This window comes from Urocampus carinirostris, chromosome 10 (assembly GCF_059441175.1).
Source record: "Urocampus carinirostris isolate Australia breed hairy pipefish chromosome 10, RoL_Ucar_1.0, whole genome shotgun sequence".
Classification (NCBI taxonomy): domain Eukaryota; kingdom Metazoa; phylum Chordata; class Actinopteri; order Syngnathiformes; family Syngnathidae; genus Urocampus; species Urocampus carinirostris.
The window spans coordinates 33,444,575-33,472,178 of NC_142358.1; the positions used below are offsets into that span (position 1 = coordinate 33,444,575).

At 38.2% G+C, this 27,604-nt stretch overlaps 1 protein-coding gene across 2 annotated transcripts; it reads right to left on the minus strand.

The window, feature by feature from the left end:
* Positions 1-719: 719 nt before the first annotated feature.
* LOC148358797 (clathrin heavy chain 1) lies at positions 720-27,604 on the minus strand. 2 transcript variants are annotated; one of them, XM_088345015.1, is made up of 33 exons: positions 27,285-27,604; positions 23,809-24,016; positions 19,597-19,865; positions 18,276-18,437; positions 18,034-18,147; positions 17,692-17,865; positions 16,998-17,195; positions 16,630-16,830; positions 16,374-16,526; positions 14,650-14,772; positions 14,429-14,566; positions 14,101-14,265; positions 13,837-14,017; positions 13,597-13,760; positions 13,390-13,515; positions 13,168-13,310; positions 12,635-12,869; positions 12,429-12,551; positions 12,161-12,306; positions 11,889-12,072; positions 11,615-11,807; positions 11,337-11,494; positions 11,089-11,253; positions 10,590-10,697; positions 10,347-10,514; positions 10,094-10,243; positions 9,883-10,014; positions 9,654-9,764; positions 9,360-9,530; positions 9,034-9,255; positions 7,928-7,948; positions 3,724-3,799; positions 720-2,172 (listed from the first exon to the last, which is right to left on the minus strand). In XM_088345015.1, exons 1-33 carry the CDS (start codon positions 27,324-27,326, stop codon positions 2,042-2,044), a joined length of 5,055 nt encoding a protein of 1,684 aa, XP_088201141.1. In that variant the 5' UTR covers positions 27,327-27,604; the 3' UTR covers positions 720-2,041. The 2 variants fall into 2 exon arrangements, with proteins under 2 accessions (XP_088201141.1, XP_088201142.1); XM_088345016.1 differs by lacking the exon at positions 7,928-7,948 and having other exon boundaries at positions 27,285-27,603.

Consider the following 27,604-nt stretch of genomic DNA (forward strand, 5'->3'; position numbering starts at 1 on the left):
TAATGTATCATTTACATTAGTTTAATCAGGGTTGGGTAGGGTTACTTTAACTGGATCACTTTCAATTACTTTTGGATTACTCCAATACCAAATATGCTAATAAAAGACAAAAGAAACTAAATATGAATAAATTTACTAAATTTTGTGCAGGTTTGGGGAGTAACGGAATACATGGAACGGCAAAAATGATGTTGGCAAGCTGTTTGGATTTATTTTCATTTTGTTTCTGTCGCATTTTCTGTTAGTTTTGCCGGAGATCAAAGCCAGGAGAGAAAGCTTACCACGTGTTGTGAGTCATAATTTGTTTTATATTTAGTTTCTTTTGTCTTTTATTAGCATATTTGGTATTGGAGTAATCCAAAAGTAATTGAAAGTAATCCAGTTAAAGTAACCCTACTCAACCCTGAGTTTAATCCATTTTATTTCATTTTTGACAATTTTAATTTGCAATTGTGAAGGCCAAACATTATTTAAATATACAGTGAAATAAAATAAATAAATCAGACATTTTGAAATTAACAAAAAAACAACTCTTTTTACCTATACTGTAAATGCATTTTCTTCTTACTATATTTTGAATTTTTGCAGGGTTCAAGTACCACAAAAAAACAAATGTATTGAACAGCGCCAACCCCACCTGAAACATTAAAAAAAAACTGTCAGAATACGAAACCACCCACACCCGACGCCAGAGTAACACAAATGACCCCAAAACAATGTACAATTATCACGTTTTATTTAGGCTAGTACTTCCTTTTTCAGTTAGGTCATATTCTTCTACATTTTTCAATGACAGGGCCCCTTTGCTTATTCATGTTTGACAACAAAAAAAGGAATTCAACTCGTGGGGGTGACACTTTACACAGCTTTGAGGGACGTAAGGAAGTACATCAAGGTAAATACGGGGTCTTATTTGACACTGTTCTGGATGTACGTAAACCTATTTTCTTAACCATCTACACATGCAACCTACATGTGGGTTTTGTTGAGCTGTCATTTGGACATCAATAAGTCTCCGTTTTCTGAGGATGAGGAGTGGAGGACGGATTAGTGCGTGAGACGACGCTCCCACCATCTACAAGGTTTAAAATCATCTTCACCATCTGTACACGGCTGTAAAGGAAACCAAAATAGAATGTTTTGATGGCCGGGGAGGAAACGTCACAATAACTGGCATAAACACACCTCAGCAGAGAGGGTTCTGTATTAATACGTGGTCCCGTCCTTTCACATACACGGATACAGTCCCGCACAAGCACTGTACACAGCACAAGAAGTCACCGAAACACACGGAGGAATGCTAACATCTAACAGGGACCCGCACGGGGTGTTGAAATTCTTATTTCGACCCATTTAGGTCACAAACGCACGCACACAGTCTCAATCATAAAGTGACATACGTCTGAATGCTTTGAAAACTCCATAAAGCTACACACCTGTGCAGAATATACTATCATGACCGACCGTACTTAGCGGCGCTAGGGGTAGCCATCCCGACGGCTATATATGTTCAAATACTCTATGTGACTTTTCTTTACCCCTCTCCTGAAAAATATACAGTAATGAAATGCATCATACAGACGAAACGAGACACAGTTAAGTTGGTCCACACATCAAAACGTAAGCGCTTATCTACATGGAGAATCTTCTTCACCAGTGCAAAATCCAATGCTCCTCCACCTACTCCAACGTTTGCTCAGCTTCAGCAAGTCCACTTCGAATAAGAAAACAAAAAAAATAAACATACATTGATTAAAAAAAACATTTCTTAACAAAAGGGTCATAAATATGGAATGTGGGAAAGCAAATGTGGTCCAATTTCATTTCAAACAATACAAATAAAAGTCCTTCATAACATGTACATGTTTCTTCTTCAAACAGCTTTCTTGTAACAATAATATAAATATAAAAGAAAAGTGGGCTGTTGCTTGCTTGTGGCCTCAGTCGAGGGTAGAAGACCATGGGAGGTTGGAGAAGAACACAAATAGAGAGATGGTTGGAGGGAGTAAACGGATAGGGTTTGAAATCGGCAAGTAGCCCTTCACATGCCGTATCCAAAATTGGTCTGCGGCGGCTGCCCGTAGCCTGGCGCTGCAGTGTAGCCATAGCCGTAAGCCTGCTGGGGCGGCACGGCCACATTGGCGCCGGAAGTCAGCATCAGTTGTGGCGTGCCTGACAAGAAAACAGCACAACGATCCAAGGTCAAAAACATTAAACAAAGTACACAAAATGGAATGTGTCACCATTTATAGCAAACACTTATTTATAATGGTTAAAAAGAACGACGTAGCACTAGTGGGGTAAATTTCACATAATATTATTTATATACTTTTAAATTTGAGTAATTGATTGTGTGCACCAGGAACAAAGGGAGGGTATGCTGCTTATTAAGGTTGCCAATCAAAATTGAGAATAGAAATAATCGACAATGAATTCCATTGTTGACAATTGTCACCATACACATTTTCCCAACTGAGGCATCTCTGCATGAATATAACCTCTGCTAAGAGTCGCTCATGCGCAAGAGTGTCTATCCCGAGTGGTAACTTACACAAATGACGGCAAACTAAGACTTCTAAGGCCAACCCGGTCCTTAAGAGCCGCATGTCCTGCATGTGTTTGGAGTTTCTATGCTCCAATACAGGTGGATTCCACATACTAGGATCATTATCATGTTCTCACAAAGCTTGCTAACAAACTGAAAATTGGCATCACCTGTGTTGGAGCAGAGAAACCTCCAAAATATGCGGCTGGACCGGGTTGGCCACTCCTGCTTTAGAGCATTTTAACCTTGATAAGGCAAAGCAGACCTTGTGTATCATGGTGGTATATTGGTGACGCATGAACATTAAAAAAAAACCCACATTGGACAGTTGAACCAAACGGTGTCTGACTCACATAGTTCAGATTCAAGTCACGTTCAAGCCAATATGGTATTGATAACACGATCGGACGTTTTCTACTCACACTGGAATATTTATCGCCTGTCAGGCTTTTTAATATGGCCTGCCGAATTAAATAGCCAAAAATATCAGTACAACATATATAATAGCACCGCTACCCTAATGAGGATAAGATGTGCAGATAATGGATGGATGGATATATAATAGTTAAAAAAGTACTACTAATTATTTTTGTTGTTGCTTTTTTTTGGGTTCCATCTTTGTCCCAATTGTAACTTTGGGTCTACTACAGAAATAGTACCACAAATACTACAAAATAACGAAAACTAGATATTGAATAGTGCTTAAAAACAGGTATCCAATATATTATTTTTCTGTAATTCCGAAAAGAAAAAATACTACAGAAAATAGTACATAAAATCTACCATAATAATACACTAAAGAAATACAACTATGGAAACACTAGAAAAATACGAGAAGAATACTACAAAACTAAATATCAAATCAAGTGTTTAAAACAGCGACTTATTATTTTGCTTTACTGAGCATTACAAAATCATTTTGATGAAAGTAATCTACTTAAAGACGGATATAAAAAAAAATTACATGCAGATGTCGGCATGTATATGTATTCATAAATGCAGATGAGAAAAATTGGGTCTCCAGGCTTTTACCCCTGGGCCAAATTCATTACCTCTATATGGCCTGCAATTTCAAGTTTGCCCACCCGTGCTGTGGGTGATTAACTTTAGTTAAATTAAAATGTGATAACATATTTTCACTTCTTAGGGAACTAGCAGCCAAAAATGCCAGTATGTACCATAAACGATGGGCTGTGATTCTGTAGCCTGCTCTTCCTGTTTCCTCAGGGACTCAGAGGCCTCGAGTTTGTCCACCTGCATAGAAGAAGAGCAACAGACGGCATGAGAATCAGTCCTCGGTTGATCGAGCGACTTAGGTGGAGGCTTGGGAAGACGCCAGGTTTGTAAAAACTGACCTCTGTGTTATTTCACTGGCTGAAGGATGGGACCATTCCTGACAGGCGTAGGAGATGAGCTCCGTCCAGATTTAAGTGAAAATGTGCAGCTCCATTAAAAGACTCAAGCTGCTAATGAACTACCAGAGGGCTAATAGTGACTAGTCACCACCTAATTCGCCTTTGAGCAAGGGACACACAGTCTAACGTGGGGTTAGGGAGATTTTAGCAGATTATGACAATAATGGTCCCACCCATCAAGCCATTCTAATCATCTACTGGAGGATTTGAGCGTATGTAGAGAACCAACCTGTCACCAGCACAAATGACCTATGTTTTCAACCTACACAGAGCTCAGACGTTTGTCTGCTGAAGCACTTGTGTATTAAAAAAATGCAATTGAGATAATCTGCAGTTTAACTCAAGTATAATGTGGACCTCTCAAGTTCAGGATAGTTTTTTTTTTCTGTGATTCTTAACTTTTTCTCCAGTCATAAAAAGGATTGCAAAACAAATCACTTCTGCATTATTTGTTATCAATTCTAGTACTGTTTAAGAGATTTATAAGGAGTAATAAAAGCGCCTATTCCTAAAAATTACTTCAATATTAAAGTTGATTAATATTGAATCAAATTGATTTTAGATAATCTGATATGGATTCATAAAATCAATCGCGTATTTTGCAATACTGATTAGAAAGCCTAAAATCATAATTTAAAATTGTTTTTACGTATTTACTTAAAATTTAACTTAAATAATACATTGAAAAATACTAATATGATTTGTTTATGATTGAGTTATGACTCAATAGTGTTAAATACCCTAATAAATGATATGGCCAGGCGTCACATAACTGTTAAATCGATCAGTATTGGATGCGGTCTCCCGATTAGGACTCAAGATTAATTTATTAGATTTTTCACAACTTTTTGTGGGCAAATACCTCTCTCGATGTATACTTGCGGAATGGATGTTGAGGGACATACTAAATAGAATTCTGTCTCCCTCATTTTTTGCTTTAAAATATTTAGTTCCTATAAAGATTGCTCTAACTCAGGACCCTTAAGTCCTGATTATGACAGCTTAAATTTACATCAAATTTAATGAGAGAAACTGGATAAAAATACAAAAAAATCAAAGTACTGGAAATCAGGGCTGTAATTTAGGAAGTATCAAAATCCGAGACAAAAGTTACTCAAAGCCCCAGTGTGTAATATTCAACCACTATAGGGAATATTTCTCAAACTATACACTTTAATGTACTTGTACTCTAGCTTGGTTGTGCCTCCCAATTTTCTTTCTACTCTATTTAGAGCCCTGTTTTTGCTGTTCCCTGGAGGGAGTAGTATACACCGTAGTAGGACATCTTCAGTCTTTTGTCAGTTTATCACATAGAATAGCCTTAATTTCTTGGAACATAACAGACTGCTTCAAACAAGAAATATTTTCTAGCCATTCTGAAAATTTAATCACATCCACAAATGTGATGCTAAAGATACTCGACTTGCTCAAAGGAAGGTCCGTTTTATAGCTTCTTTAACAGGCTGCGCTAACATCCTTGCACAAGGGTATGTATTCTAATAATTGATAATCCTTCTAACGCAATTAGCAAACAAAATGCATGATTAGAACACTGGAGTGCTGGTTGCTAGAAAAGGGCTTCTATACGCCGATATAGATGTTGCATTGAAAAAAAAAAAAAAAACATTTGCAACTAAAAGTCATTTACCACATTAACAAAGTGTGGAGTGTATTTCTGATTAGTTTCATGTTATCGTCAATTGCTTTTCCTTCAAAAATAAAGACATTTCTATACGACTCCAAACTTTTAAATGGTAGTGTACCCTATTGTGTAGTTGCAGCGAAGAAGAGAAAAATGACCAGGAAAAAAAAATCAATAGAAGCAGGCAGCAAAAAGATAAGAAAATTATGTGCAGCTTGAACAGTAGATACATGAGGTGTCTTGGTACTGGGTTCAGTTCTCTACATACTTTGTGGTACACTAGTGTAAGTCAATCTGGTTGCACAGGCTCTTGCATTTTTAAAAGAGAAAGTTTGACAGACATGCGGAAGCATTTTTTCTTCTTCGTTATGTTCCACTTTAAGAATGCGTGATAAAGAGAAATGAGAAGCAGAGCTCTGTAGTGGAAGGAGAGAGGAAGAAGGCAGACATGATGCTCTTGAGCTGCAGCCATTTGCCGGTTTCCTGAAGCAGGCACAGCCAAGCCAACGAAGACGTCTTCTAGCGTGGTTCTGCAGATGTCGCCAGGGGTGGGGTAATGCATGCATCAGGTGGCATTACCTATGCTGTGGATTATTTTGGTTTCTAATAAACGGGCAATTGTGTTGCAGGCGATGCTCAAAAGAAATCACGGAAAGAAAATTCCTCTCTGTGCACTTGATACTTGTTTTAATGTCGTGTGCAAGCTCAGGAATCAATAGTAAAAAGAGAAATACATTGGGAAATCTCACAAATTAAAAGACGTCGTCTACCTGGAGGAAAAGATCTCAGCTATACAAAAGGTTGGTGTTAAAGGAGCAGCTAAAATTAGAAATAATGTAGACGTGTGCAAGAATTTTAGGAACAGACTTGACACTGCATTTCGTGATCCAGAGTGGCACTTTTCACTTACTGATACGAATAAACTCATAGCAACAGTAATTATCTACAATAAAAGACATAATAAAAAATACAACATATTTCCCCAAATAGCGACCAGGGAGGTTTTGGTACTCAAAAACTCCAAGTACCAAAAAGGTAGAGCAAGGATGAGGCTTCTTTAGACAAGTACAGTCTATGGTTTTAGTGACAATGCCACAGTATTATCATAATATTATCTGGGATATAAAAACACCCTGGAAAAATATTTTATCTTTAGCTTTGTTTGTAGTGGGAACAAATACATATAATCTAAGCAGAGAGATAACTTGGCTAATTCTATTTTTTTTTCATTTATTTTTGTATTTTTACTGATTTTTCTGTTTTAAAAAAAAAGTAACATTGGCAGTTGGACAATGGAAGGATGAATATTCCTTTATTAAAACGTGTCAAGTATTACTTAGTATGAGTACAATTATCTCACATGGCAGATGATATATTTTACTTATAAAATAACACACAAAAAATTAAAAGATAATTTGGCCCATGAGATTATTCTCCTTTTTTGACAAAAAAAATGTCTGTTTAAAAGACATAGTGAAAACATACCTGATGCTTAATGACAATGAACAAAGTGCTTTAACAGATTTTTGTAGCCGTTTAAATTTTTTGCTGTCTAATTTTAACACTAAATTCAAATTTAAAATATAAATCTGGCACAGGTAAGGGATCATTTAAAATGATTATCGTTATTAAAATATTTGTTTTCAAATATATTTTGGGTTTTTAGTAAAATAAGAAATTATCCATGACAAAAAATATATAACTTTTTTTTTGCACTGGTGGGGATAAGATTGCACTTAAAACAAAGGGTAAAGTATTAAATTATCATAAAAGTCATAGAAGCAGAGACTGAAAAAAAATAGCTGGCTTTTTCTGATTTTGAATGTAAATTTTCTCATTTTACCTTTAGATAAGGCATCTGCAAATATACAAATCAGATTCCTTTATTTTCAGGATTGTTTTCGTATATAACTCAAGAAATACGGGTAAAATTAATCTTGAAAAATAACAATTAAAATCAGAAGAATATTCTGACAATGGGGCAATATATTTCGCATTGCATTTTGGGAAAAATACATGACACCTCTTTGCGTATGTGGGGCGAAATTTATGTTAAAATAAACTAACTATTTGAGGAAATATGGCACAGCCCTTCCACCTAACAGCAAGCCCCTAAATATGTGAGATGAAAAGCCCCACTCTGGATTGTGGGTTAATAGTTATGTGGTCTAGTGAAGATGCAGAGTTGTACACATGGAAGCAACATTGTGACAAAGTGGGAGGAGGAGATCATGCATTCCCTGACAGTTTTATCCTTCCAAACTACTACAAGGTTATAGGATGGCGATTCAGTAAGGGCGGTTAGGAAATTGATTCAACGTTCACCTTTTCCTTTATCGCATCAACCTGGAAAGGAAATTCAGAGGAAACTTAGGGGAAAAAAGCAAGTGGAAGTCTCCCAAAATAGAAATTGATGGTGAGAAACAAGCACACGGGGTTTCACATTGAAGGACCACACAAGGGGGCTGCCGGTACAAAAGCACTTTTGGATACAAATGCACACTTAGTTACTTTGGTATAGTTGTGAACTAATTTAATGGCTGACAAATGTACAAACCTGAGATAAAAACCTCAATATTGATGGACAAGAATCTAATTTGGCTGTTTTTCATGAAAGACATACTCCTGACTCAGTAGCAGGAATTAATTTCAACACATGTATATCAGTTAAATGCCTTTCACAATGTAAAGAAGTTGTTAAATCATCACAATCGTGACACACCCAAAAATGAAAACAAAATTTCATTTTGTATTAATTAATTGCCTAGCCAAGATAAATAAAGTGTCCCTGGTATACAGTAGAGTTATTTGTAATTTGAGTCATTGTAAAAAAACAAGTCAATGATGCAATAAGAGCATTGATTTTAGATCAGCTGCTACTGTTCCATTCCTTGGAACATATTTGACTAATCGCCTCTGAAGCACATTTGTGTGGGAAAACAGCTTGAGTGGATGAAAATACAGGTGAAAAAGGGTAATGACATAAGGAAGGGAAATGAGCAAGAGAGCAATAAAAATAATCTAGCACAATCTTAGGGAAGTGTGCTACATAGTCTGAGGTTTAACAGTATTCACAAATAAAATAGTGGAGGACACATCCTAAAAAACTAAGGCTTTCCATGCAACTATGCTATTTACCGGTACTATAATCCAACATCTACTGTAGTTGCAAGAAGAAAAAGCCATTACAAAAACCCTCATGACTTTCAAACTGTCCTTTCAAATGATTTCTCGTCTCAGGCTATCATTAATGCATTTAAAAATGCGTTCATGTTTCACATTGCAGGTCACAACGCCGAATTCAACATTTCTCTCAAATCTAAAATATGATCAACATAGTTTGAATAAAAAGCTCTGCAATGTAAAAATCACCAAAGTTATGTTACCAGTTATCAATGAGTGTGGTTTTATTTAATGTGTGAATGACTCACCTTACTGAGGTACTCCCTCATGACCTGGATAAAATATGGCATGGAGAAGTCCATGATATTGTGCCTCCAAGCAGTCTCCAGTACCACGTCAGGTCGCAACAAGTCATAGCATGTAAACAAACAGGCAGCAAAGCACTCCTTTTTGTCTTCCTCCAAGAACCATGCGAGAAGCTCCTCGGCCAGTTCAACGTCTTTGGACTCCGATGCATACTGCATGGCGTCCTGCAGAAGGAGATTTTAAACTCAATAGTTAATGGATTAGATGGAGCTTGTTTAACATATAAAGCAGTGAGCAGACAATTTATGTGAGTGTTGCTTCAAAGCACCTTATAGAGCTTGTCTTTCTTGCAAAGCTCAACACTCTGTTTCCAGCGGTTGTTGCCCTTAAATAGGTACGCTGCGATCCTTCTGAACTCAATCAACTCGTGTTTCTCAAGGCTTTGGGCCAGCGAAATGTTGTCAAAGTTGTCATAAGCATCAATGGAAGTGCGTAGTGACTGCAGAGAAACAAAAATATTGAAAACACTGTTATTGCAACTGAGTCTTTCCCATTTGGGGTTTCCACAGCGAGTTACTCCAGAACAAAATACAAGATTTTTTTAGTCTGTAAAGAAACGTACCGCGAAGTCTTCCTCAATGATGAAGAGGTTGTTGAGGGATTCATTGACTGACTTGTTGTTGTGGTTCTGGACAGACCTCAAATATGGTTTAACCAGAGGTACCTGCTTTACCTGAAAAACAAATCGAAAATGAGATAAGTGGATTTTCCCCTCCCCCAGAATAATGTAGATCTTTAACCTGTGCATTGGATTTTAACCTAAAGCAGACGACTGACAAAAATCCACTTACTTTGCTGAAATAATTGACAGCACGTGTGTGGTCCAATCTCGGGGAGAGAACAATGAGTAGTTCATTAATTAATAAAGGTTTGAACTCCAGGTAAAAGTGGATGGCTTTATAATACAGCTCCACGTTGGCCACCTAAGGTGAAAGTAAACACAATCAAGGTGTGCACAAAGCCTAACACAAAAAAGAGGTTTGTCCTAAGCAGGAGTCCCACCTTAGTGACAATGTCTTTGAACTGGCCCTCTTTCCAGGCATCGGAAGGATGGTTCATCATAGTAATGATGGCATTGTCATACTCTTCATATTTATCATAAAGGAACACCAGCTCCGCCCAGAGGTGGGCCTGCTCAGCTGCCCTGAGGACCTTAAAATTGACATATATAAAAAGTTAGACTTCATCAACAGGCCTGGATAAATTAGCACTAATAAATAAGCAGTAAACGTCATATTTTTCTTTCTTTCTATACCTTTGGAATGTTCACACGTGACCAAAACAGCTCCAGGTGCTCCCTCATTTTCTGGGGTTTAAATTTAGAGTAGAGAATGGCCAGCTCTGTGAACATTCCCATATGAGCTCGTTCCAGTCCCAATGCAGCCTCCAGCATGGTGATCAGCTCCTCGAAGTAGCCTCGGTCCTGAGGAATTAAAAAAAGGTATATTCTGTTAGTTATAGTCTATTAACTGTATGTAAGGCGTGTCATGCTTTGTACCTGATAGTAGTTGATTAGCTCCTCCAATTCATCGGCGTGTACGACAATATGCAGGCCACACATTTGGGCAAGCCTGAACTCTTTCCCATCAACACATGCAAAACACACCTACAAAAGAGACAGAAAAATCTCAGACAAAAAGAGAGCAGTGTTTTCTTGTAATTAGAATTCCACTTCGTTGAATGAGGATTAGGTCAGTTAAGGGGGAAAAAAAAAAACTTTACTGCCTGATTGAGCTGGTGAATTGTGACTTTCTCCTAATAATTCATTTTAAGGTCAGAATTCTCAATTTTATTTAGATTTCTAAGAATAAAAGTCTGAATTCTGGGGAAAAAAAATCTATGAATATTTAAAACACAAATCTTGGATAAAATGACATTTTAAATCTGATTTCAAAAGTATGAACTCCAAGAAAAGTCAGAATCCTACTAATCTCTAAAGACTCTTTCACTTGACCTATTCCTCACCATATATTTCAATTGCCTTGCCGGTCCCTTACCTCTTTCCAAGTGCGTGTGCTGTTGGCCTTGCGAGCTCCATCCACAGCTGCCTGGTACTCTCCCAGATGTACCAAAGTGGAAGCGAGGCGACCGAAGTTCGACACGTTGTTATAAAGCAGTTTGGCTGCTTCATACATCTTATCGTCATAGCAACGGTCACCCACCTATTGGAAAGGAAAGAAAAGTAAGGACAAGATACAGTAAATAGATCACAAAATGTAGATAATGACACATCTGAAATACCTACTTGTTGGATATGGGCATTATTTGGTCCATTGATGAACTCTTCCAACTCGGCAAGCCGGTTAGTCTTTGCCAGGGCAAAGATTAACTCAGTTTCGACATAGGACTCACGGGCCTTCTTTCGCGCCATCTGCAGAAACTTGACAAGGTCCTCCCAGTTTCCTATACAAAGCAAAATACATATATTAATTTGTTTCTCCAAAATTATTGTTTCTTTAGTTTTCAAAGTAAATGCATATTCTATCATAATTTAAGGGAACGGATTTTTTTGGCCAATCTTACCACTCTGAGCTGCAGCTTGTCCCACCTCCATGTAAGCAGAAGGGTCATCAGCCTTGATGTAGGAGTCAATAGCTTCTTTGACCAGGCCCTTTTGCAGCTGAGCCTTGGCCAGCTGACTCCAGACTGGAGGCTCATTGCAGCGCTCAGCAAACTCATAGGCTCGGTCCAAGTTACCAATGTGCTCGATAAGAACCTAAAGACAAAAATTAAGGTAAAAAAATAATAAAATACAGGACTTTTTTTTCTTGTTAAACCAAGCAGAAAAATAACTGACCTGCACAGCAGATGTATTGACATCAAACTTCCTAAAAATGGCAAAGGCCTCCTCAAATAACTCATTGCTTATGGCGATGTTTGCAATATCTGGCGCATCGTAGTTGTCCAGACGGTTAATGTACTCCATAACCCGAGTGCGATCAGCTTTGATTGCAGTCAGAATGAGCAGATTCTGGAGGTTTCTAAAATACAAACAAGGCAAGAGGATTTCATGGAGTAGAAAAAAAGACATTGCATGATAAAAAATAAAAGCAAGACATCTCATTATACCTGTGCTCGCTGAAGACAGAGTTATCCAGGACAATCTTCTCCAGGAGCTCAATGAGCTCATTGGGAAGGTCAGCAGTCATAAACGCTTTCACTGAAACGGACACTTCCTCCGGATCCTGGGTCTCAGTAAGAGCAGTCTGGACAACCTGCATAACAGTAGGACTGAAGTTAGGCAGGCAAACTAAAAGATGTCCATTACACTGGATGATTCTAATGGCACAGAGTATGATTTTGTACTATTTCACCAAATGCCAGGAAAAAGTGAGACCTGATCGATGAGGGGTCTTCTATAGTTGTTGGTCTCCAGGAGCACACTTGCCCACAGCTCAGGGTTTTTACGGCGTACAAGGTAGCGTGACAGACTCTTGAAAAGCGAGTTCTCATTACAGACCTAAATATTTACCAAAGAGAGGTTAAAACAACCATGTGAGTTTGTCCAGGCAGTACTTTAAGCCTTAAATAAAAACGACTCACATGAATTAGTTCCTGGTCACACTGTCCTCTTTCATAAGCCACACATGCGAGGTGGGGATCTCTTTTCTCACAGTATTTGCCCACTACACGGCTGTCGTAGAATGGGTTTTCCCTCAGGAAGCGCTCTGGGTTGTTGTTGCTGTCTATGTAAATTTTAGCCAAGGCATTGTGGGTAGCAGGTTCCTCACAGCCTTCATGAATACGAGCCTCCAACCAAGGGAGAAGAAGCTTCAGTCTGTTGAGAAGCAAGAAGTTCTACATTTTGAAAAGTGCTACCCAAACTCTGGTGAGATAAATAGAAGTCAAATCAAATCGGATCTAATGTTTGCAGAAATCAGGATGACTTACTCTCAATGTGTTCATAACTTTTCATATTTTAAGTACCAAAAAAGAAAAATATTTCTACTTAAACACATAGCTGCAATTTTTGTTTATAAGCTAAGGCTTGTTAACTCTTTCTGAACTGTGATGGAAGACTTGGTAGTATTTTTTTCCTGACAATTCAATACATGTTCCTATGTTCTTACACTTACCGATTTCTTTTCTCCACTTCAGCAACTAGCTCATCTGTGGAAAACTGTCCTCTTACAACCATGATTAGGTTTTTGATTACATCCTCGGCACAATCGACATCCAGCAAGCCTCCAATGACCACTGGGAGACGACTTGGGTTTACCTACATAAAATAAGAAATGTGTGGTAAAATTTTGGTTGGATAGAAAGTAAATGATGATAATCTCTGAAAAGCAGTGTACCTTCTGCACATAGATCTCTATGTATTTCTGTAGACTGTTACGATACAAGTACAGGACCAAATCGTGCACAAAATCAAAGCGATCGCACACAATGATCAATGGCAGTTGATCGGTCAATTTGGCTTCCTGTGGAGAAAAAAAAAACTTTATGTAGAAATTCCAAGAACATTTATTAAAGTTTTAATCCAGCTCGTTACATATTTTGACCTTGAGGAAGTTTTTAACACGCTCGGGGTCATAGCAGTTACTCTCTCTGCAGATTCTTTCCACCTCTTTGATTTGGCCCGTCTTGCAGGCAGCCTGAATGTATTTGAAGTGAACCTCAGGATCCTGGCTGAAGTTGACAATGGAACCCAAGAAGTAAAACAACCCTGAAGGACAAAAACACGTTGTGAGGAAAAACTAACAATTTGTTTGCGCTCTCCAAAGGTAATCCTCAAGGTGTACCTTCAAAGCTCTTGAATGACTCAAAAAGTTCAGTGAGGCTCTGAGTGCTGAGTTGCTCATGGTACTTGGAGGCAACCTGTACGCAAATCTGCAGGTTCTGACGGATGTTGGCAGAGAGCATGGCACGAAGACATTCCAAAGAGTCCTCCACTGACAGGGAGCCAAAGAAATTGACTAACCACTATTAAGGAACAAATGATTGACAATTAGCATATTGTAAAACACCAATTAATTCCCATTTGTTTCTAAAATTTTCCGGTGTACCTCTGGATTGAGGAGGTGTGTGTGCACCACAGCCCGCTTGATGTCATACAGATCCGTATAATGCTCCAGTGCCCTCTGCAGAAGACCTGCCTTTTCACAAAGCTGGGCCACATGGGCACGGTCGTAATGAGTGAACATCTGGTTGCCCAGAATAGCATCTGCGACCTGCACAAAAATCACCATAGAAGTTTGGACACTTAAAACCCTTTGTGTTGTTCACAGAACAAAGACAAAAGTGAAAGCCGTGATAATTTGGTTACATTTTACTACTGGTAGCAATCATTCACCGTCCCATAATTTGAATCTTTTCTTTTCGTGTTTTCAGTACCTGTGGCGCATGGACTAAATTCATTTCCAGCAGACGTGTCTGCAATGGGCCTTCCATGGGTCTGTTATTCTTGAGGGCATCCAGGAGAAAAGATGTGCATTGCTGGATAAGGTTATATTCCATGAAAACATCTACAATCTAGACACAGGGAAAAAGTTTAGCCTTTGTTCACATAACAATGTCAGGGATATTGTCCACGCCCCGGCTTCATTTGGTGCTACCTGTGTAATGTCAGCAAGAGGCTCTTCATCTTGAACCAGCATTTGAGAGAACTGAAGTCCTTGTTCAGGGCTGATTCGCATCACATTACGCAACAAGAAGATCCAGTCTGGTGTGTAGCCCACCTTTTCAGAAGATTATATAATTTTATTGACTTTCTTGTAGAATTGTATTTTGGTAGCAGTTTAGAAAAAAAAAAAAAAAAAAAAAGGACTGGGCAATGAACTAATTTGAATAATTTTCCATTTTAACAATTGACAATTTGAAAATGTGCTATTTGCGAAATCAAAGTAAAGATAGTTGGTGGTGATTACTGTATAAGCTTTTCACATTTGGCAGTATTCTGGATGGAGTAGTCTACAAGATGAGTTTATGATCATAATTACAAATCACTTAATTGTCAATAAATCAAGCTATGAGAAGTACATCTTTTTGGCACAAAACTTGAGGGTTAATTTTACAGTCACACCCATTTAAAATCAGTTTTTGTTGTTGAAACTTTTTTCATAGAATCCTTTTCAGTCATGAAAATTATTTTTTTTTAATAATCAAAATTATTTTATTACATACATTATCTGCACCGCTAATCATCACTAGGGTCACCGGGGTGCTGGGGCCCATCACAGCCCTCTTTGAGCAGTGGGCAGGGGACACCCTGAACTGGTTGCCAGCCAATCGCAGGACACACAGACAGACAACTCACTTGCTCATTCACACCTCGGGACAATTTGGACTGGCCAATTAACCTGACATGCATGTTTTTGGAAAGTGGGAGGAAACCGGAGGGCCTGGAGGAAACCCACGCAAGCACGGGGAGAACATGCAAACTCCATGCAGGGAGGTTTGATCTCATGACCACAGAACTGTGCCGCGGACAAGCTAACCACTCATCCGCCGGTTTAATTTTCTTTCTACTTACTTAATCAATGGATTCATATCCTAATCGTCCAGAATAATGGGAAAAGTTGAGTTTATATTTTGGAGGACTATCGCCCTGCCCTAGTGATAAAAAAATATGCTGTATGGAATTAGCAAAAATCTACTTGTAACTACTGTAATATTCTCTGCCTCCGATTGGTACAAAAAATTAATTTAAATATTAGGCAAAAATACATGAACCATCATACAGATGTGAATTTTTATGAAAAAAAAAAAATCATAGGTCAGGAAATTTGTATTTATTTTCAAAGAGGGATCCCTACGTGTAAGTCAGCGCCATGATTGTCTGGCATCTTGCCACTACGCTGTGCTCTTGGCACTGCTTTTTGTTCACATTAGACAATGCAGAGCCATCTAATTGTCAAATATTACACACTGAGGTTTTAAATTATACAAAAACATGCATATTGGGCGGGCATTGCCGGGCATTCCACTTGGGCGAGGTTGTTGGGACCATGGTTTGTTGAAAAAGTACCTCCAGAGCCAAATGAGAGCATGCGCCTCGAAAGCCACTTGTACAACAAGGCGCATGTTGATTAATTTTGTTGTTATTTATCAAGCATGCCTTCACACAAAACATAGCTAAAAACAACACTCCCAGAGGCCTAAAGTGCAACTGTGCAAGTTTTTACGAAAATCGGTTCAGCAGTTTCGGAGCCTCGAATACAAACGTACACACAAATCGGGATTTATAAATACATTACTGGTAAATAGATTGGACTTGGATTAGATTTAGGTAACACAGACACACTTAAGAATAGTAAATACTGTAAGGACAAATACAAACCTTCTTGGCATAGAGTACAATTTTCTGAAACTGCCCAGTCTCAGCAAAGCACTGAATGACTTTGTTGGGGACGTTTGCTCTGAGGTACACACTGAGAGCGAGTGTGGGATCCACAGATTTCACTAGGTCTCCAAGCTCTTCAGAGCACTCCAGCTGAAAGAAAAACAGAAAAGATAAATCTGTCAAAAGACTGATAAAAGCCTATTCATTGAGACAATAGGATTGGCTGCCATAAAACAACCCAGAGGGCACAGACCTTGTCTTCTTTCAGCCATTTCTCGAGCAGCTGTTTGCGGCCCTGCTGGAGGACCGGCCTACACAGCTCCAGAGATTCAAACTTATTGAGCTGGCCTTGATCTAGTAAAATCCCGAAATATTGAAGCAATGGTGACCGCTGGCCTGGTTGAGCAGGGACACTCTGAAACCGGCGAATGGTGTCTGGTGTTCGCAGTATACCCTGGAGAAAAGATGGCCAGATGGATGACTATGATAATGAATTCACGATTTAGTGACTTCATTAAAATTGAGAAATGATGTCGGCCTTTGGCACGATAGCATGGATGAGTGCTGTGTTGTGAACATTGAAATTAAATCAGCTATGATTGTGCCTGAGAAGGGCGGTACCTTGGGTGCATTGGCTGCCACTTTGGCTGCATCGGAGTAATTCCCTGCAGCAAAGAGGGTGTTAAACTTGCGGCCAAACAACTCCTCAGCACCGGCAAGGTTATTGCGGACAGCCATGCGAAGAGCCAGGTCGGGGTTCTGGAGCACGTTGGTGATGTAGGGAATAATGTTCTCCTCTTCCACGCACACAGATAACACCTTGGATGGCACATTTTTGCATTTCTGAGTTGCATATTTGACCCATTTCAAGTATATTTGTAAGATACATTCTCACTTTGCGCTGCCACTTTTAATTCTAGTGTGTTATGTCACATTTGGTGTAAGCAAGACACTAAGCTTTGCATGGTGGAGGTGCAGGTTGAGATTTAAGAGTGGTAACAAGATTAGTCTCAATTCTGCTTAGACAAGTTGAGCTGTTGCTTTTCCCCACATCCCAAACTGCTGCCACACTATACTTCATTTAAAAAACATTTATTCATGTCAAAGTTTACTCATCCCATCTGGGACAAAGATATAGTATTGCGTGAACAGCTACTAGTCAATCACAACAAAAATTCTCAAATCCACCATACAGAACCACAATTTTTTCCCCAAGAACAATATTAAAGCAAAAACTGAAAAAGTGGGGTCAAAGCACTTATATCCCAATGCGTCATTCACACTTAAATTTCCTTCTTTATTTCTTCCAAATTACCTGTCCTTTCCTGTTGACCCCGATGATACCAGCAGTTGGCTCATGAGGGGCCGTGACAAAAATGGTCTCTCCACTAATCCTGTTCATGTAGATGCATGTCCCACTTTCCAAGTCATACAAGTGGATGTAGCCATATTTGGTGATCAGAAAGACAACATCTTGCTTGGAGCTTATCTGAAATCACAAATAACAATTGTGAGATTAAATAGAAATTCCTATTTTATTACTCTAAATTATTTGGCAGTGTGAGACATCAAAAGCCAAACTCAGAACACATGATAGACCAATGACCTATACCAATACAATATAATTCTGACTGTAAGCCACGACTTTTTACTGTACCTGCATGGCAACAGGGAAGTCATTCTGGGCTTCTGGAGGAAAAAAGACATCAACAGCCTTTTTTGGAAATGGCTGGTTCCCAGTTGGTGGAGTGCCCACTTCAATTATATGGAGCTAAAAGACCCAAAAAATAAAAAAAGGTAAAATTTCAAATTACATAATACGCTAATTTCCTAATTCCAAAGAAAAAACATTGAAAAATGATAACGATCTGACTATAAAACGCACGTATGTGACCTTACTTTTCCACCTGCCTGTCCTCGCACAGCAAAGCAGAACAGAGTCGACTCTTCTGTGTTGTCTTCCATCTTGAATTGAGCAAAGCCGGCAGCATGACCTTCGATGGGTTGAGAAACCTTCCTGTCCACTGAGTACAACTGCATTGCTCCCACAACACGGTTTTGCTAGAGAACATGAATCAAAACAAACACATTGAACATTAAATGAAGACGTACAAAGAGTAACTCAAATGCAGAATATATATCACCACTTATGATGAGATTAAATTATTCTTTTAAACTACACTAACTGCAAGTAATCAACTTTACAATGCGTTCACTGGAGATGTATTAGAATTTTTTAAGGTGAAAAACAAAAACAAACAAAAAAAAACCCCACCAATTTGAATTCTCCATTCTTCTTTACCGAGCGAATTTTAACAAAGTCTATTTACAGTACCAGTGGTTCTTAGCCCTCTTAAAGCTTCAAAACCTCAACAGTTTCTTATACGCATTCACCGAACCCTATTATAGTTGGAAAAGAAAAACTAAACCCTATTTTCCAGCTTCAAGGCATGTCGTTTTTCTCTTAGATCCGTGACTACTTAAGCAAAGATGTATCAACTTTTGTCTTCTATTCTGTCACTGATGGTGTCATTTGAAAGCGGAATTAGGGATAATTTACCTTCGGCTGCTCTTCAGCAGCTGGCTTTACAAGTGTTTCACTAATGGTGAATGGCTTGCCCTGCTTTGCAATCATTTACACAACTTCAAATCATGCTGTGAGGATTGCTTTCTTAATATTTACAAATCCAAGAGTAGGCAGAGGGGCCTTATCAAATAATACACATCTCAACAGAGCTTCTTAAAGTGTTTAGTTTTGCCGGTGCAGGTTCAGAGTTGCTCAACTTGGCATTGCAAATCATGCAGATAGGATGCACTCTCATCCAAATCCGTGATAAATAAGAATCCATACTGAACATATTTGTTTGCCCGAAATAGTATGGATTGAAATATGAGGAATGTAACTGCATGAAGTACTATGATAAGATTAACACGTTGTATCAATCCCGAGGGCGCTAAATTTTGCGCAGCACTGACTGGCCAAGCAATGTCACGAGTTCATCTGCAGCCAGTGATGGTGAAGTGGGGAATGTCATCGTGTATCGACATGATAGATCGGTGTGTCTAGACTTTCCCGGCGGAGGTTCGACCGAACCCATGAAACGGACCCATCGAACTCCCAGATTTCGATCGAACCCAGGTTGAGAACCATTGTTATATACAGAATGGCAACACAGATTTTTAGTTTTTCTGTAAAAGCTGATGACCACACAGATGGTACCTGTGCTGAAATGCCTATTAGCAGTAACCATTTCTGTTTGGCGTCAGTGCGGTAGTTGATGATCTGGCAGCCTGCCAGACTGGAATGACGGTCGAAGACTTTGATTGGCTGAGAGTCGCCTTCCATGCTCCAATGGTAGACTGCGTTGTCTGTGACCAAGGCGACGGTGTTGAGGGAGATCCACTTCCAGAAAGTTACATCATCGGTCATCGTGTGAGCCTTCATCTTGCTCTTCATTTCAATGTTGAAGATCTGCAGTGTCTTGGCCGCTGAAAGTATTGAGGTCAATGTTAACAGTACTCTTTTTTTTCAATTGGGTATGTTGTAAACATAAAATGGAGTCATCTAGGCTAGGGCTGCATGATTAACCGATGATGGCGTTATTTTTTCAATCTACAGTGAACTTTTACCCAGGGGCCTGTTTTGGGGGTGCTGCTCAAGCACCCCCAAATTTAACCCAAGCTCCCTTTAAAATTATATCATTTTCCATCCTAATAAAGAACAGCATACACTTGTGTATGATGAACAATTCTAGATAACAAATAAAAAAAGGAAAACAAAACAAAATGTGGACAACGCAGTGTCGGAAATACTCCACTACCTTGAAATAGTTCCGTCCATTTAATTCCTAGCACTGCCCTGGAGCTTGGTCCGGGTAAAACTGGGTCAAATCAGGTTTTCCACAAGAAAAACTTCAATTAAAAAAATTCCAGTATTCTTAAATATATTCTTAATTTTTCTACACAAAAATAATTAAAAAACAGTAAGAATTAAGGTGAAACAATAAATAAATTAGTGTGAAAAGGTAAAAATGTATTGGTAATTTGCATGGGCTTTACTTACATGAAAGGGACAATGTGTATTATTTAACCACTAGATGTTGCTGTATTGTCTAGTGCAACCAAAATGGCTGCAAGAAATAACAACTATAGAGACTCAGAGAAACCAAAATACAAATTTTCTTGCCCAGCCTTCTTTGAGCCTTGTTTTAAGTTACCCTTTCACAGCAAAATGGCTGACAAATAGCTTATGTTATGTAAGATAAATGCAACAATAAATAAAAATGATGCAAGTTTACGTAATTGTAATTTGAAAAATATTTTAAAAATTGTTATTTTTAAGCATTGATTTTTTTTCTACTACTAGGAGGTGCTAAATAATGTAACTGTGCCTTAAAACTCTCATATTACAATAGGCGCGTCAAACGATCACCCCGCAGGCCACAATTGGTCCCAAGTTTCTCACAAAATTCTATGGGAAACACTGCTCACTATGATTAGACAAAAAAATACAACAGAAAATGCACTTTTCTTTTACAATCGAAAACTGCTTAGAAATTGCAATACTGGTCTAAAAAATCACAATTAGTTTGTGTCCAAAATCGTGCAGCCCTAATCTAGACTATCACAAATCAACCACAGAAGACAATGGGAGGAGGTGGGTGGGGTGGGGTGTATAATACTATTTGGGGATACCAAATTCCAGTTGTTAGATGGGTAGTTGGGGTTTGCTTTCAGTGACAGGAAAGCAATTTACAACAAAGCAGCGTCAAATCAAGAGGCAAGACCGACAAAAGGGCAACCATATCGTGGTGGATCTGCATTCAGTCCATTGACGAAAGATCATTCAAGGCTCAATATGCAAAACATAGGATGATGATGAAGACATAAATTCTGCTTTATGGCTTTTCCCGACAAAAGGCCTGCTTACTTGTAGGTCCCACTAAATACAGTATTTTTTTTTTAATGTTCCTGCAGTTGCTTCTTTGACCACATTTAACTCACATGGAAGTTTATTTTGTTTTCTGTATAGTAGGGCTGGCCAATACATCAAATTAATTTGATCAATTCTTCATATTAAACGTAAACTATTTAAAATAATGGCTACATTCTAAAAATCTAGGGTATGAATTTAAGAGTTTGAACAAGTCAAAACTGCTGATTATTACTGGCTATTAAACAACTCATGAGTCATGTAAAAACGGTTTTACAATAATTGATTCATATTTGAAAATGTAGTACAACCGAATTTGAAGCCTTACATGAAGTCAAACTGAAGATGGCAGTGAAAACCAATTGTTCTTTAGTAAAATGTACCAATTCTGCGGATAAGCATAAATTAAATCACAAATAGGAAGACTGTAGTCTCAAACTAGACAGATGCCTTCTACACAGAGTTAAGATTTATTCTTTTACTATAACAACTTGGGGCTTATGTTTTTTATAATTATTGGAAATGGCAATCTGATTTAAATAAACATACAAGTTGTGTGCATCTTAACGTCTAGGGCCAATGAGGTTTTTCAACATACAGTTTATCTTTGCAAGTGGAACAAGACTATATTTCAAGCAAGCAAGTGGTAAGAAAGGAAAAGCAATTTGTTTTTTTTTTTCAACATTGCAAAAAACAATAAAAAAAACATGAATCATGCACTATAACCTTCTTCAATTAGCATCAAAACAAACTGCTTTTTATTCTGTGTAAATTTCTCCATATTACAATAACTACCGCATCTGTTGAGCCATAGGACTTCTTTTTACATTTTGTTTTAAATATTACTTTTTAAACATTCCAATGATCAATTAGTTTGATTTGAAGTCGATTGATTAAGGAGCTCCATCTACACAACAAAATCTTACAGAAAACACAAAGGAGAATGATATTCTAAAATGAAGGATGCTGGAACAGGTATAGAGTGAATGACGATTTGTGAGACGGGACTACAGAGCACACAGAAAAATGCAACACTAACCAATAATTATAATTGAGATCTAATGTGTTCTTTGAGAAAATAAGCAGTTTGTTGACCCAGAGATTTGCAACATGCACATCATTTACATAAATCATCAAAACTGGGCTGTATTGAAATGTTGTGTTTGAAATCACTCCAAATTTTGGGAGGTCTTTAGTGACTTGAAAAGCGCTATATAAATGCAGACCATTTTACCATTATCTCATACTACTGTGCTTCTCTCTACTAGCCAAGTAAAAATGGATATCTATGGCCGTTAATGGCACTGAATGTGTTCATGGAGAAACCAGGTCAATTTTTGGGGGTTACAATATCACGAAAGAAAGTTGTGTTATAAGAAACTTGGTATTCTAACAGTGTTAGTATTATGTTTGGGGAATATTAATTAAGCAATAAAAGCCACCACTTTTGATTTATCTTAGAAGGTTGCCGTTTTGTCTTGCGTTGCCACTTGCTGTTGACTGCAATTGGCATTAGTGTCCCGGGGGTTTTGGTCCAGTTTGCAATTTTAATGAAATCATATTATGAAATTTGTTTAACATGCTCATGGAAAATTGTTACTATGTTTTGGCTTTTAAACATTCCACTATGATAAGGATGAAATCTAGTCATGATAACTTAGTGCAAGGTGTAAGTTTTGGTTTCACAAAATGTAAAATGTATTGAAAAGAACACAACTGTATGCCGTATAAGTACAAACTATCAATCATTTGGAATTTATCTCTATTGAAAATAAAGACAGAGTTGGGGTGCTGGGGGGTAAATTAACACTTGATATTTGTGCATCAAATTATTTAAGAGACACTGCTGTTGATTGCCAGACCAACGCCTCCTTGAAATTCACTATATATTCTATTATATTATACTATATATGTACATAATGGGTATTGAAGTGCTATTTACCTGAATACAATTTAAATGTGAATGTCCCTGATGAGAAATACAGCTGGATAAAAAAATAACACTAAAAGTGCCATTGACACACTACTACTTATATTTCAAATGCTAGAATTGTGCTTTCAACTCAAGCATTCAATGTAACTATGGCCAGTCTTGTGCATTTGTGTAAAGACAAGTGCATACAAAAATACACTTTGACAATTCATGATTTGCAAAATTCAACTCACCGTCTGCAAACATAAGAAAGCATTAAGGAAATGAAAAAGAGCAAAAACAAAAATAGACAAAGCGTTCATGATAGAATGACTTTTTCTTACCATCACTTTAACTAAATAGTAGCATATTGTAAATTTACAACAATAAAACTACACATAAAAGTATGTGTCCGGACAAACAAATGAGGTGGCCTATATGTGAACATCAAAATGGCTGACGACAGTTAACTACACAAATTACTAGTTTGTACAGGAAAAAATCATTAACTACAAACTTTAAATTTGGATGCAAGTTCATCAAACTTCAGTATAAGATCATCTCCCATTATACATGCAATCACTTACCTTTAAGGGCAATAACTTTGCTGGCAGGGTTCATGATGGCGCTGTCTGCAGAAATGGGTCTGCGGATGGGGTTGTTGGGATCGGCCATGTCAATAATGACAACCTGAGCCTGCTCACCCACCTTCTCTCTTATACAGATGAACTTATCGGACTCCATAGTCAGAGTGCTGAACCCTATGTTGGCCGGATTAATGCCCAGGTTCTGGAGCTGTAATATGAGGAGTTTGTTTAAATGAAATGGGGAAAAAAAAGCCCCAGTAACAAAAGTAAGAGTATAAAATTACAAATACAAATTTGATCTTTGTATTTGGATACTTTGATTCTGAGGGTAGACGTGTTGATTAAGTCAGTTTCCTAAAGAACACATTCTCGTTGCATGTGTTTTAGAGGCATGCAACGTGAATTGCAGACATACATTTCATAATACTGCATGCACAAAATTCTGCAAATATTGACCGAAACCAGATCACAGCATACTGTAATAATCATGGAGTGTTTTTGTACCATCAAGTGCAAGTGTCCCGTTTATACAAAATATAACAATAGAAATTTGGATGGAAAACGTCTTATAGTCTGATTCATTCATTTACAGGTTCTGTACGGAATTTGGAACTTTTTTACGCGCTGCCGCCATCTCCTAGCTTGTAACATCATGGCAGCCTCTACAAATATATGCATTTCTTTGACATGCTAGAATAATTCTTTTTCATCTTTGTTGGAGTTAGGTTTGCCGTTTGCACTGTACTTGAAACAGACCTCTTCTTATTTTCACCAGGGACGAACATGAATTCCTTCACCAGTTTAGGGGAAACCATTGCCATTTTTTTGCAATGATAATGTATATATTTTGGGAGAGGGGAGGGCGGTATTTAATATTCGGTCAATTACGTTTTAATCTTCAAAATGTAATACCACATGCTAGGGATGGGCCAAACAGCCATAAAATAAAACAATTACTTTGCGAGTTAACCTGAACGAAATGTTACTCAACAAAACATATATCCTGTGGGGAAAAAAATCTGACCTCATCGATTTTAAGTACTATCAGTTCTGGACTACAAGCTGCGACTTTTGTCACATGCTTTCAACCCTGCAGTTTATGTAATGATGCGGCTAATTACAGTCACGGTCTTGTTCCAAGGACAGACTGAGGAGATAATTTCTTCCTCCTGCTATGAGGCTCTTTAACTCCACCCGGGGAGTAAAAGCCCACATTAAACCTCACCCCCACATTTGCATATTACCCTATTTTTATTGCAGTGTGTATTTTCCATAGCACTATAAAAATACTCTATGTCAACACGTTATATTGGTTATTTTTGTATTCTATATATTTTTTTTTTTTTTTCAACACAAGGATACTGCTGAAAGTGTGAATTTCCCTACGCGATGAATAAAGTATCTATATATCTATCTATCTATCTATCTATCTAATTAATGCAATTTTTTTCTAATTGTCCGCCAAGAGCGCCCAGGCAGAGTGAGACAGGTGGAATACATGTGTCCAGAATTATGCATTTCAGTGAGTGGTACAGAAAATGTACTGGGCGCGGCTTATAATCAGCTGCGCCCTATAGTCCGGAATTTTCAGTATTTAGAAACAGTTAATGCTGTCTTAAAATGTTGCACATATTTAACGAAACCTAGCTTGAGCAATAAATGATCAGCGTCTATAACTTGCTTAAATGCCACAGTTCAATGGTTAGTTACTATTGATATGTTATTAAGGTTTGCTGTTTTGCCTTTAATTGCCAATTGCCCTTGACCGTAAATGGCATTAGTGTCTAAGACCTTGGTTAATGAACATGACATCTCACTTTTTACCAAGGAAACTTAGCGGTTTTAACTCATTTGATATTAAAAATTATTTTACACGCTCATGGGCAAATGTTCTGATGTTTTATTGTTCTTTCAACGGAGCTGTACATAATTTGGAACTTTGTTACTCTCTGCCACCACCTTCAGGGCTGTGTTATCATTGCAACCTCAGCCAGCTCATCATGATGCGTGTGCAAGTATATGTATTTCTTTGACACGCTAAAATAAACTCTTTTTTTCCATCTTCCTTGGAGTTTAAATTGGCGTTTGAACTTTACTTGAAGCAGATCTTTTCTTACTTTCACCATTATCATGCTACACAATTTTGGTTTCACAAAATGCATAGTAAAAAACTCTACACAAAAACACTAATTATTTGCAGTATTAGCAAAACTGATCAATGAGTTAATTGATCAACAAATTGAGTAATTTAAATTGAATTCCATCTCTCGATTTCGAGATTAACCCTTGTGTTGTTCTCATTTTAATGACCATTATTACTCTTTAATATACAGCGTACTTGGAGATGTGAATAAAATCATTTATACTACTTTTGGGACCAATCTAAAAATATTTGTGAGATTTAAGGTGAAATAAAATATAATTTAGAGGATTTTCTTCAGGCAGCACAGCGGTGCAGTTGTTAGCGTGTGTGCAGCACAGTTCTGAAGTCTTGAGATCAAACCTCCTGTGTGGAGTTTGCATGTTCTCCCCGCGCTTGCGTGGGTTTTCTCCCACATTCCAAAAACATGCATGTCAGGTTAATTGGCCGGTTCAAATTGTCCCTAGGTGTGAATGAGCAAGCAAATTGTCTGTCCCTGTGTGCCCTGCGACTGGCTGGAAACCAGTTCAGGGTGTCCTCTCCCCACTGCCCGAAGATAGCTTGGATGGGCTCCAGCACCCCCGCGACCCTACTGAGGATAAGCGGTGCAGATAATGGATGGGTGGATTTTCTTCATGGTTTTTAACTGAACAGTGGCGGGTCAATTTGATCCGAAGATAACAGGAGAGTTAGTCTATAATTTTTTTTTGCTTTTCTGAATCGTCGATTTTTAAAAAGATGAAAAGATTTATCGACATTCAACGACTTCAGCAAAAAAATAAAATAAAATACAATTAGATTGTAGAGTCCGTATGGGCTGATGATTCGTTCTTTACTCATCCTCGCTGTCACGTCAAGATTTTGAGATCCCGTTAATTAACATGAACCTAGAGAAATCCCTAAATTCGTTCATGTTCGAATTGTTTGCTGTGAATAAAGTATTTTTAAACGAAGGTGCGATTGTACAGTATGACGTGACTCTAGCATCCTTCGGGACACTTTAATGTCGGTATGAGCCGACGTTATAAATAAATAAATTGCACAGTGCAAAAACATTTTGGCGAAACAATTAAGAGCAAACGAGTTGTTTAATAAAGACTATTGTGGTTTTCGGTAGTGTCCAAAACAGTGTCAAAATCGATTTGTCATCGGCAAAATGAATGAGATGCTAGCTTTTTAGGCTAGTTGCTAGCTGATGCTAAACGGGGGAGGGGAGGTCATTCATTTGCTGCGGGTATTGACGTTAGCTCAGCTAGCGAGCTGTCATAGAACTCCGTGATGAGAAACTCGGAATTTAAACCAGTCGCGCACTCTGAGTGACAACATATACACGTACCTGTAAATGCTCCTGGAAACGAATGGGCAAAATTTGCGACATGGTGTTTTCCTCGGTGTTCGCCAGATTGCTGACTTGTTTGCCGCCGTGCTAGCTAGCAGCACAGCGTTAGCTTACGACCTCCTTGGCTACGTGTAGGTCGGAGAGACAACGACGCGATCAAACTGCTCCTTGGAGTGCAATTCAATCGTTTCGGTCTTTAAGATGTTCAAAGTATCCGATTTGGGTTACTGCCTTCCGCCCAGCAAGATGGAAAACGGCTGTGGCCACGGCTGATCTCCTGTCCAAAATCCGCAATGGCGGCGGAAACGATTTTGAGT

Coding starts and splice junctions, on each gene's coding strand:
- LOC148358797 (XM_088345015.1), bottom strand. CDS start 27,326: ATGTCGCAAATTTTGCCCATTCGTTTCCAGGAGCATTTACAG. Junction 14,018..14,100: donor CACACCTCCTCAATCCAGAG/GTACACCGGAAA, acceptor GTTCCTTAATAG/TGGTTAGTCAATTTCTTTGG. Junction 2,173..3,723: donor ATCACAGCCCATCGTTTATG/GTACATACTGGC, acceptor TTTTCTTGTCAG/GCACGCCACAACTGATGCTG.